Source organism: Saccoglossus kowalevskii, chromosome 7 (genome assembly GCF_978046115.1).
Source record: "Saccoglossus kowalevskii chromosome 7, keSacKowa6.1, whole genome shotgun sequence".
NCBI classification, from domain to species: domain Eukaryota; kingdom Metazoa; phylum Hemichordata; class Enteropneusta; family Harrimaniidae; genus Saccoglossus; species Saccoglossus kowalevskii.
In genome coordinates, this window is record NC_140647.1 from 13,094,363 (window position 1) to 13,107,275 (window position 12,913).

At 33.7% G+C, this 12,913-nt stretch overlaps 1 protein-coding gene across 7 annotated transcripts in view; it reads left to right on the top strand.

Annotated features, from left to right (window-relative positions):
• LOC100373594 (5'-AMP-activated protein kinase subunit gamma-1-like) overlaps positions 1-12,913 on the top strand; it is a 107,604-nt gene that overhangs the window by 60,421 nt on the left and 34,270 nt on the right. For 5 of the 7 annotated variants that reach the window (XM_085501112.1, XM_006824033.3, XM_085501113.1 and 2 more), the window contains 2 exons: positions 6,998-7,147; positions 7,808-7,988. In XM_085501112.1, coding sequence (XP_085357238.1) covers positions 6,998-7,147; positions 7,808-7,988 — 331 coding nt within the window. The remainder of the gene's footprint in view (positions 1-6,997; positions 7,148-7,807; positions 7,989-12,913) is intronic. The other 2 variants (XM_085501116.1, XM_085501117.1) reach the window with 1 other exon arrangement.

Genomic DNA, 12,913 nt, shown 5'->3' on the forward strand with positions numbered 1-12,913 from the left:
TACATGTACTTTATACATGTTAGGATGCATGTCCATGACAATTTGTTTCAAAATCTGGTCAAGGATGGCAGATTGACAGCAATCTGACTTTTTGGCCTTACTACTATATTTCCACAATTTATGTAACATTTTCATTCGTAATTGGCACATACATCATACATATCAGTGTGTTTCATAATCAGATCAAAAATGGCCAAATAACGGCTGTTTTTATTTTTGGCCAAATTACTACTACACGAAACACGTGTTTTGATGTAAATAAACAATCTGTTGTATACGCCAATTGGAACTCAAGTTTCAAGGACACGCTCACGACAACCACCCCCGCTTTAATATGACAAGCACAAAGAGAACTTTCAAAAATTTAACGGGGACTGTGTCATTTTCAATGACTTGTTTTTATGTGTATACACCTCTGTTCAGGTTGAAGAAAAGTTCAGGAGTTCAAACTCAGCTATAATGATTTAATGAGCCAGTTAAATCATTGTGGAATATGTTAAATCAATGTTCAGTTCAATAACTGCTGCCGTGCACACGTTTCATGTGACGGTAAAATTGAAATTTACATTTTGCTTTTTTTCATTGAAATTCCCAGCTAAAATTACAGTAATCATTATGTTAATTAGTGTGTGCACCTTTGTTTTCAACTGCCTGCTTCAACTATGACTCTTTGAATCACAGACATAACAATGATCGAAAACTTGCTAAATTCGTAGCATAGACTGTACCTTATTTATGATTGCTGTATATGCTATGCATTCAGTTGGCATACATTGATATCGATATCTACAACACAGTATTAATCTTCATTTTAATTGTCAGCTTTCATTCAGAACCTGTCATGGCGGTTGTGGTAGTAAGGGGGTGTGTGTGTGTCATGTAAGAGCTGTCATCTGTAACACAGCATCTTGAATATTCAAGGTATAATGTTCCAACTGCCTCCACTATGAATCCGTAAAATTGGATGATGATACTGCTGCTGCGAATACATGTATATACCGATATATATATATATATATATATATATATAATGTATGGACTGAAAGTTGTATTATCTGCAAAATAAAAAATAAACTTTCATATGAATTACTAGGGGTAAAATCATTAGTTAAAGCGTTACCTTTGTCACAAATTGACTTATTATTCATCTGGTCAACCTGACATCTCGTCATGCAATGGGCCATTCCAGTTTATATCTGCACCCCCCTGTTGATGAGGTCGGATTTCCAGTTGATGGGGAAAATACCCCGGAATTCCAACTGTATATGGAGAAACAGAATCTGGAAATCCAGACGAGTATGGAAAAAAAATCCTGGAAATCCAGGCAGTTATGGTTACTAAATAAAATATGGCCTAGTTTATCTCGCCACATACCGGTTGATGAGGTTGGATTTCCAACAGTATGACTAAAAAAACTTGGAATTCTGACTGTATATCGTAAAAAAAATTGGGCCAGTATGAAATAGTTATTACTGAAATTAGATAAGGGTGGTGGGAAGAATGAGCTCATCAACACTGTGAATCAGGACTAGTTTGGATTTCCATTATCAAATATAAAATTTTGAACTTGGTAAATTACATGTAGCATATGGTGAGAGTTATATTTGGGAATCCTACTCTGTATGGTGGCACAATGGAACTCATCAACACCATAAGTAGGAACTATAGTTTTGGATTTCCATTACTGTATGGTTGAATGGTGATTTGGAAATAAAACTTTGTATGACTTATACACCCATGAAAATTATACCCTGTGTGAAGTAAACACACAAGCTCATCAACAGGGGGGGGGGGTGCAGGTATAAACTGGAATGGCCCAATGTGCTTTTAAATCCTGCTTTGAAAAACGCTCAGCGCAACTAGCCTAAGAAGTATGAAGTGTTCCATGTTTCAAAGTTGCAATGGCAATAATTTTTGTATAAATTTAGAAGGAAGGGGTCTAAAATACAGTCACTGGTGAACATCCTAGGATACAGAAAACTGAATCACGATTGAATATTTGATAATTTATAAAATCAAAACCTAATAATCGAATAAATGTTTACATTATTGTTTTGTTTACAAAACAGTCAAACTTAAAACTGCAGGATAAAGTTAAGCAATTTACAGTACACAATCTATCCCATTTAACAACCGTAAAATCTTAATGAATAAGACCTCTTAATCGTTTTATTTTTAAATTATGATCTTGAAGCCCCACTCAAATGAAACTTAGTGTGGAGGTATTATGAATTAAAAAAACAAAACAATCCTCATATGTATGGTTGTTTTATGTAATCACAGTCTGTGTAATAATGGTATAGCGCCCTCTGTGCCCACTATGCAAAAATCTTTTCCAAAGTGTATGTACATCCATCAGTGATATATCTTCAGTGTTCCTCAATGATGCATGTTAAATACATACATATAGTGTAGCTCAGCTGATAAGTTACTGCAATGTGCCGATATGTCTTAGATGTAATCTGAAGACATAATCTGAAGACAGTAATCATGACAACCATAATGAAGAATGTGACTTAACTTATTGATGATTCAGAATTCTTTTCTTATTTTAAAAGTTAGTCATATTTGATCTCAAATTTTGTGAATGCAAATTTAAAATGTCAGTTTTAAAAACTGTGTACATGTACATGTGTGTTGCTGTGTTTAACAAATATGCGTCACTGTGTTGAGAAATCATCTGAGTTTTCAAAGTTCGAAGGTTATCATTAAATATTCACAGCAAATATTTGACAGATTATACATGTCGTTTGTCAGTTTGAATCCTGTGATTTAGGTTAGTGTGCTATTCAGTTTGAATACTGTGATTTATGTTAAAGGGTGCCATTCTGTTTGAATACTGTGATTTATGTTAGTGTGCCATTCAGTTTGAGTACTGTGATTCAGGTTAAAGTGTGCTATTCAGTTTGAATACTGTGATTTAGGTTAGTGTGCCATTCAGTTTGAGTACTGTGATTCAGGTTAAAGTGTGCTATTCAGTTTGAGTACTGTGATTTAGGTTAGTGTGCCATCCAGTTTGAGTACTGTGATTTAGGTTAGTGTGCCATTCAGTTTGAATACTGTGATTTAGGTCAGTGTGTATTCAGTTTGAATACTGTGATTTAGGTTAGTGTGCCATTCAGTTTGAATACTGTGATTTAGGTTAGTGTGCCATTCAGTTTGAGTACTGTGATTTAGGTTAGTGTGCCATCCAGTTTGAGTACTGTGATTTAGGTTAGTGTGCCATCCAGTTTGAATACTGTGATTTAGGTTAATGTGCCATCCCGTTTGAATACTGTGATTTAGGTTAGTGTGCCATCCAGTTTGAATACTGTGATTTAGGTTAATGTGCCATCCAGTTTGAATACTGTGATTTAGGTTAGTGTGCCATCCAGTTTGAGTACTGTGATTTAGGTTAGTGTGCCATCCAGTTTGAATACTGTGATTTAGGTTAGTGTGCCATCCAGTTTGAGTACTGTGATTTAAGTTAGTGTGCCATCCAGTTTGAATACTGTGATTTAGGTTAATGTGCCATCCAGTTTGAATACTGTGATTTAGGTTAGTGTGCCATTCAGTTTGAGTACTGTGATTTAGGTTAATGTGCCATCCAGTTTGAATACTGTGATTTAGGTTGATGTGCCATCCAGTTTGAATACTGTGATTTAGGTTAGTGTGCCATTCAGTTTGAGTACTGTGATTTAGGTTAGTGTGCCATCCAGTTTGAATACTGTCATTTAGGTTAGTGTGCCATCCAGTTTGAATACTGTGATTTAGGTTAATGTGCCATCCAGTTTGAATACTGTGATTTAGGTTAGTGTGCCATTCAGTTTGAATACTGTGATTTAGGTCAGTGTGTATTCAGTTTGAATACTGTGATTTAGGTTAGTGTGCCATCCAGTTTGAATACTGTGATTTAGGTTAGTGTGCCATCCAGTTTGAATACTGTGATTTAGGTTAATGTGCCATCCAGTTTGAATACTGTGATTTAGGTTAGTGTGCCATTCAGTTTGAATACTGTGATTTAGGTCAGTGTGTATTCAGTTTGAATACTGTGATTTAGGTTAGTGTGCCATCCAGTTTGAATACTGTGATTTAGGTTAGTGTGCCATTCAGTTTGAATATTGTAATTTAGGTTAAAGTGTGCCATTCAGTTCGAATATTCTGATTTAGGTTAGTGTGTCATTCAGTTTGAATACTGTGATTTAGGTCAGTGTGGATTCAGTTTGAGTACTGTGATTTAGGTTAGGGTGCCATTCTGTTTGAGTACTGTGATTTAGGTTAGTGTGCCATTCAGTTTGAATATTGTAATTTAGGTTAAAGTGTGCCATTCAGTTCGAATATTGTGATTTAGGTTAGTGTGTCATTCAGTTTGAATACTGTGATTTAGGTCAGTGTGGATTCAGTTTGAGTACTGTGATTTAGGTTAGGGTGCCATTCTGTTTGAGTACTGTGATTTAGGTTAGTGTGCCATCCAGTTTGAATACTGTGATTTAGGTTAATGTGCCATCCAGTTTGAATACTGTGATTTAGGTTAGTGTGCCATTCAATTTGAATACTGCGATTTAGGTCAGTGTGTATTCAGTTTGAATACTGTGATTTAGGTTAGTGTGCCATCCAGTTTGAATACTGTGATTTAGGTTAGTGTGCCATTCAGTTTGAATACTGTGATTTAGGTCAGTGTGTATTCAGTTTGAATACTGTGATTTAGGTTAGTGTGCCATCCAGTTTGAATACTGTGATTTTGGTTAGTGTGCCATCCAGTTTGAATACTGTGATTTAGGTTAGTGTGCCATTCAGTTTGAATACTGTGATTTAGGTCAGTGTGTATTCAGTTTGAATACTGTGATTTAGGTTAGTGTGCCATCCAGTTTGAATACTGTGATTCAGGTTAGGTAAGTTCTCAAATACATGCACTGATTACCAGTCTGAATTGTAGACCATGCCAGTTTCTATAGAACTACACAGTATCATACACAATTATGAAGGATTCAATGTATACTTTATATTTGAATATCCTTACATGACATGAATTATGTACATGTATGTTCTTGTACATGTTTGAGTAACTGCGCCATGTCCCATTCATCTTCTATTGGTTGACTTCCTACATCAAAAGCCCTGATTTTGGTGTGCCATTTATTTTTTTGAATTGTTTTCATGGCAACTGTTTTCATGGCAACTGTTTTCATGGCAACTGTTTTCATGGCAACTGTTTCATCCAGCAAATTATGGAATTGAGCTTAAACTGTAATCACCGAACAACATTTTTATAGTCTTTTATACACTAATAGCAGTGGTAGTCTTTATACTTAGATACCTTCAGTGACACCATTAGTTATTAAAATATTTATATTAATTTTAATTGAAATGATCTTGCAATAAATTAAATTGCTTTCTTCGTTAAACCCAATTAGTGTGTATATTGAATCATTATTAGGTAAATTAGTTCATTAATTAATTAATTAAATAATTCATGACATTTTCTTGTTCATTACTGCATACATGTACGTTATGAAATGTAATTGCTGCAACCACAAAAAGGCAGACATATTGTTATGCTAATTAGGGGACTTCCAAATTGGGTTACCAGATACATGTACATTCGTTAAATAAACAGACTTTTCGCTCCAAAATCATTGTTTGTTTTTATCTTGCTAGATATATTATTTTTGAGTAGGGATATTTGTGCATATGAATTTGCGAGTGGGATGAATTTTATTTTGTAACTTTTGACTTCTGACCTTATCTGTTTCTAATCTGTCACTGAGACTGACCTTTGGCTGGAGTTAAAGTATGGCCAAGGATTTCTTGTCGTCCATGCCTTCTAAAGTAAGCTTTAATAGTATACATGTATCATTCTAAATGTAATATTTACATCAGTCACAATTTGGTTTAATCTTGTTGATATAACCTTTAATGTGTTTCCATGCTGGGCTAGCTATATTTGCAGTGTGCTTTTGTAATGTACATGTATGATTTCTTTCAACTGTGATGCTTCCCAGCACCCAGGATGATTTCTTTTGATTCTTGTTGCATCAGGCTGCAGCATGGTGTGTACCTAGTTTGGTGTTTGAGGCGTATTGTACTCTATACTATCATATGTGTATGTACATTCAGAGTACATTTTTAATGGCATCCTTTGTACCTTATTAACAGTTGATAAAACTTTGTTTGTTGTACCATAGACCCTCCAGTAGAGGGTCTATGGTTGTACTGTACCCCTTTAATAAGTCTGCAGCTAGTCAGTGTTTGTTTTCATAGTTATTCAAGTACATGTATATCAAAATGCTTTGTTATGCTAAAGAAAATTCCTTTATTTATTTAAATGAGACAAATGAAAAATTACACAAGACAGACAAATCGCAGAATTTTCATGCAGTGATTAATAGTTCGTGTGGAATCTTTAATGCTATGTATACTCGCATACTGTATGGGACTAGCTGATACAGTTTGTGTCATAAGACTGTAGGTCATTTAGTAACCTCCACCAAATGTTATACTTTTGTACTTATAAATGTAATTTTTGTTGATTGGAAATATTTGTAAGTACATCAAAATTCATCACAATCTGGGGAATTCAGGGTAAGGTATTAAGCTACCTTAATTGACCTTTCTGTATTATATGTTTTTAAACAATGACCATTTTCTCAGAGTCTTTTGTAGTTTCCAATTAGCTTTGGTGGTGATGAATACAAAATAATCTGTTGTAACCAAATTTTAATACAATTTCATTTCCTTTGGTGTCAATGAATTAGCAGAAACACATATGTGTAGTCTGAGCACCCTGGGCTTACTGGGGCATACAATGGAACCAGTCAATAGGAACTACTAAACTGAATTATTGTACTAATGTGACTTCTCCGATGTACCCTTCTACATCAAGATGACGATGCATCAGTGCATGAGTTTTTAATAGAACACGCTGTGTACGACAAACACTCACTGTTTCTCTCTGCTCAAAAGCATACTGTCTACTTGTATTCATGTATTTCTCTCCTTCTCACCGCTTATATTCTAGGACTTGAGTTCTTTTGCTATGCCACTGCTTGATAGTGAGGGCTGTAAAGATGTAAAGATGGCAGCTGGTAACTATGGCAACACTGATCAGGGTGCCCCAATCAATAATCCCACTTCCCCTAGGAAATACACTCTTCCGTATGACATTCCAGTAAGTGATCTCTATTCTTTTGTTGCATCGCACTCTGCCGATTCACCTACGCTTCTTCTGTGTTTGTTTCATTAGGAAGCGAGTGTATTTTTATCACCTCTCATGTGCATTGCATGATGGGAATATCATTTTATTTTATCTCTTTGACAAGTTCCTATACATACTAAATCAATGTGTGGTAAGACTCATGATTACACTGAGGTGGATGAAATTTTAGTGCACCAAAAAAGAACAATTCTACAATCATTCAGAATTTCTGAAGCCAATAAAATACGAAAATCCAACGAGCTATCTGTACAGCATAATGACTATTGTCACTAGTTGATCCCCTAACTTCATTGTGAATGGTGGACACAACCATTAAGTGAAAATGAAATAAACCACAGTAACTCTATATAATCAGAATGGCATAAATCAACTTTGATATTTATTTTATATTTAGTAATAATATTTTATCGTCTAGCGAGCACCATTTAGCATATACACGTACATGTATAATCCTACTTGTGATAACTTTTGTGCGTCTCTAGCTATGAGCGTTCTTATACTTTTATTACCGTTTTGCTGTTGCACATTGCGCTCATTATAAACTCAGTTGTTCCTGGCACAGTGAGAGCATCTATATATTGTACTTTTAGAAAATATAATTGCTTCTTACAGAAAAAACGAGTGGGCGTGGGACGGATCGGTTCACCAGTAAGTAAATCTCCCAAATCACCTACCTGCCGCTCACCTGGTGTCGGGATGATGTCTCCTATACGTGTAGGATCACCTAATGTGCCACTTGGACCCACGTCACCAAAAACTATTCCGTCATCGCCGGGTTATGCAGTACCGACAGGTGAGATATCCCGGTACTCTATGTTAAGTGTATTATTTACTTTAGTGTTCCAATGGGGTGTTTTCAATTTACCAAGAGTTGGCTAAAAAAAGTTTATTGAATACTGATAAATTTATCAATATACAGAGATTTTTTTTTTTTTTCATCTGCCAAAATATTCTGCCTTGTCAGATGCATTGTGGGTAGCTATGGAACACTGAGGTAAAAAGTAAAAACATGTAGATAGTACAAGGTTTATTAATTGAAAATATTTCATTTCAATCATCATCATAAGATGTTGAGACAGACCCTGGTTGGGTTAAGAAAGTTAATTAATAATTGTTTTTGCTGTTATCAACCAGAGGTTCTGAAAAGTTGATGAATACTTCATATCATATTGAATGTAGATGAAAACGTTTTTTATTCTGGTGCCTTATATATACATAGCAGTACGTTTAGTATCCTTCTAATACTTCTATTAAAAATTGATGAACTGTTTGAGGTCATTGTCGTTGTTTTACAATGCTCTGAATATTTCATTAATTGTATTAGTGTAACTGCTTATGTCAAAGACTTCAAACAAGGTGATTCAGATACATGTGTAGTTAATAAATCATTAACTTTGTTAATCATCCAGTAACTTAGAGCATGAGATTTTACTTGTTGATCTTTGCAGCGATATATTTAAAACATCTCTATACTTTCCTGATCATGTGATATACATGTAATAACATAAATCCTGGTTATAGACGGATATGCACAACCATAACACGTTTTATACATGTAACATGACTAGTATTCTGTGGTGAGTGTAGTGTAGTGTAGTGTTTAGTCTATATTAGTCAGGTGATCACTGTAAACTGTTGATGTTCAATCCTCATAATGTAATTTAATTGATGGTGTTGTGACTACATTTTTTGAAATGCTGCGATTCCTTGCGTAAAGAACCCAGTGAAAATGTCTGTTACAAATTTGCAAAAATGTCTTCTCTGAAACTATATGTTGTACTTGATATATGACATATGGTGAGACACACCTCTGTCATGTAGGTAAAACATATTCACTACTAATAGAGTAATGTTTTAAAGACTTTTTGTTTTACACAAATCTGGAAAATAGATGAATGTTTAGTGTGGGTCTTTGACACAATGTTTTCAATGCAATTTATTTACCCCTGGAATTTATACCCTTTGACCTACCAAAGGTCATGTCGGTGCTGTATGGAATCTGCATACATGTATGTTGGTGTGATGACAGATGATAATCAATGACCTATATCTCTAATGTAATTTAACTTACCCTCCTCCCTTCTCTTGTAAAATAATATGTGCACCCATTTACATATTATCTATCACAATACTCTATAGAAAAATTTCATTACTCTGCAATGATGTTTTTAGCTCCACTGTCGACTTTGTCGAGCGGAGCTTATCATATGAGTGATTGTCCGGCGGCGTTGTCGTCGTCCGTGTCAATGTTTTACTTTTTCGACTTCTTCTTGAAAACTACAAGCCTGAATGCTTTGATACTTGGTGTATATGTACCTTGGATAGACCTCTCTCAGATTTGTTCATTTTGTAATGATATCTTTAATTCTCTAATTTTGGTGAATATTTTTGGTAAAAAGTGATATTTTCGACTTCTTGTTAAAAACCGCAAGTCCAATTGCTTTGATATTACATATATAGGTACTACATGTGGAACTCTCTCAGATTTGTTCATTTTGTAATGATATCTTTAATTCTCTAATTTTGGTGAATATTTTTGTCATTTTTGGTAAAAAGTGATATTTTTGACTTCTTGTTAAAAACCGCAAGTCCGATTGCTTTGATATTACATATATAGGTACTACATGTGGACCTCTCTCAGATTTGTTCATTTTGTAATGATATTTTCAATTCTCTAATTTGGGTGAATATTTTTGTCATTTTGGGTAAAAAGTGATATTTTCAACTTCTTGTTAAAAACCGCAAGTCCAATTGCTTTGATATTACATATATAGGTACTACATGTGGACCTCTCTCAGATTTGTTCATTTTGTAATGATATCTTTAATTCTCTAATTTTGGTGAATATTTTTGGTAAAAAGTGATATTTTCGACTTCTTGTTAAAAACCGCAAGTCCAATTGCTTTGATATTACATATATAGGTACTACACGTGGACCACTTTCAAATTTGTTCATTTTGTAATGATATCGTCAATTCTCTAATTTTGGTGAATATTTTTGTCATTTTTGGTAAAAAGTGATATTTTCGACTTCTTGTTAAAAACCACAAGTCCAATTGCTTTGATATTACATATATAGGTACTACATGTGGACCACTCTCAAATTTGTTCATTTTGTAATGATATCGTCAATTCTCTAATTTTGGTGAATATTTTTGGTAAAAAGTGATATTTTCGACTTCTTGTTAAAAACGACAAGTCCAATTGCTTTGATATTATTACATATATAGGTACTACATGTGGACCTCTCTCAGATTTGTTCATTTTGTAATGATATCTTTTATTATCCAATTTTGGTGAATATTTTCTTCTTGTTAAAAACCACAATCATTTATGGAGAAAAATGATATTTTTGAATTCTTGTTGAAAACAGCAAGTCCCATTGCATTGATACTATACGTATTGTTTATTTTCTAATGATATCTTCTGTTCTTTAATTGAAATGTGCATTGCTAACAGCGGAGCTATCTCAGCCGATAGGCTGCTTGTTTAATAATAGGAAAACCTTCACATAAATGACATTTTTTTCATACAGTAATGTTATGAACCAAATTGCCACATGTTGACTGCATCAAAATCCAGTGTCATTGAAGTGAAATCTTCCGTGTAATAATTTGTTTATGAAAAACTGAATGCAGTTTACAATATAGCTGTTACTGAATAAAATGCTTATTTCCATGGTAACACCATTATCGGATGTGATCTTTCATGAGATCAAAATTTGAAACAGTTTTTTTAAATAATTCATGGGACTTAAGAAATGTCCTTTGAATAAAACTAAACAAATCAAATCAGTATAAGGAGATAGAGAGACAGATAAATTTGTCACGCATGGTTTTTATTTTCTGTGTTTGTTTGTAAGTGTGGATAAACCATTGAAGGCTAAAAATACACTATAATTATTTTATTTGAATTTTTTTAGCTCCGCTGTCGACTTTGTCGAGCGGAGCTTATCATATGAGTGATTGTCCGTCATCGTCGTCGTCCGTGTCAATGTTTTACTTTTTCGACTTCTTCTTGAAAACTACAAGCCTGAATGCTTTGATACTTGGTGTATATGTACCTTGGATAGACCTCTCTTAGATTTGTTCATTTCATGATGATATCTTCAATTCTCTAATTTTGGTGAATATTTTTGTAATTTTTGGTAAAAAGTGATACTTTCAACTTCTTGTTGAAAACCGCAAGTGCAATTGCTTTGATATTACATATATAGGTACTACATGTGGACCTCTCTCAGATTTGTTCATTTTGTAATGATATCTTTAATTCTCTAATTTTGGTGAATATTTTTGTCATTTTTGGTAAAAAGTGATATTTTCGACTTCTTGTTGAAAACCGCAAGTCCAATTGCTTTGATATTACATATATAGGTACTACATGTGGACCTCTCTCAGATTTGTTCATTTCATGATGATATCTTTAATTCTCTAATTTTGATGAATATTTTTGTAATTTTTGGTAAAAAGTGATATTTTCGACTTCTTGTTGAAAACCGCAAGTCCAATTGCTTTGATATTACATATATAGGTACTACATGTGGACCTCTCTCAGATTTGTTCATTTTGTAATGATATCTTTAATTCTCTAATTTTGGTGAATATTTTTGTCATTTTTGGTAAAAAGTGATATTTTCGACTTCTTGTTGAAAACCGCAAGTCCAATTGCTTTGATATTACATATATAGGTACTACATGTGGACCTCTCTCAGATTTGTTCATTTTGTAATGATATCTTTAATTCTCTAATTTCGGTGAATATTTTTGTAATTTTTGGTAAAAAGTGATACTTTCGACTTCTTGTTGAAAACCGCAAGTCCAATTGCTTTGATATTACATATATAGGTACTACATGTGGACCTCTCTCAGATTTGTTCATTTCATGATGATATCTTTAATTCTCTAATTTCGGTGAATATTTTTGTAATTTTTGGTAAAAAGTGATACTTTCGACTTCTTGTTGAAAACCGCAAGTCCAATTGCTTTGATATTACATATATAGGTACTACATGTGGACCTCTCTCAGATTTGTTCATTTCATGATGATATCTTTAATTCTCTAATTTTGATGAATATTTTTGTAATTTTTGGTAAAAAGTGATATTTTCGACTTCTTGTTGAAAACCGCAAGTCCAATTGCTTTGATATATTATACATATAGGTACTACATGTGGACCTCTCTCAGATTTGTTCATTTTCTAATGATATCTTCTGTTCTTTAATTGCCATGTGCATTGCTAACAGCAGAGCTTTCTCAGCCGACAGGCTGCTTGTTTAATTAATTAATTAATTAATAATACATATTAGGCTTGGTACATTATTTTATCTTCATGTTATACAGATTTTGAGCATGAGTTACAATGAAAACGAGGATCACATAGCTTTCCAATTTAATTATAATTTTCTAAATAGCTTGATTATTGATCATTGCTCATAATAGATTGAATCTTTGATATAACTGCATATGACAAAGTATAATTTATTTCTTATTTGTTTCTCCACGGCAGTTCTTTATCATGGTTCTGTCAATCAGAAAACTCTTACGCTGATAACCTTTTGATCCCACCATTGTCAGCTTATGCCACTATTCCAAAAGAGATCAATACTGTCTGTACTCTCAGAAATCTATTGTCCATGTGCTCTGTTTGCAGTGAATCAATCTGGCTAGTCTTAGTTTGCATGCAGATTAAATTGTATAGGAAATCTCAAATGGAAGGAT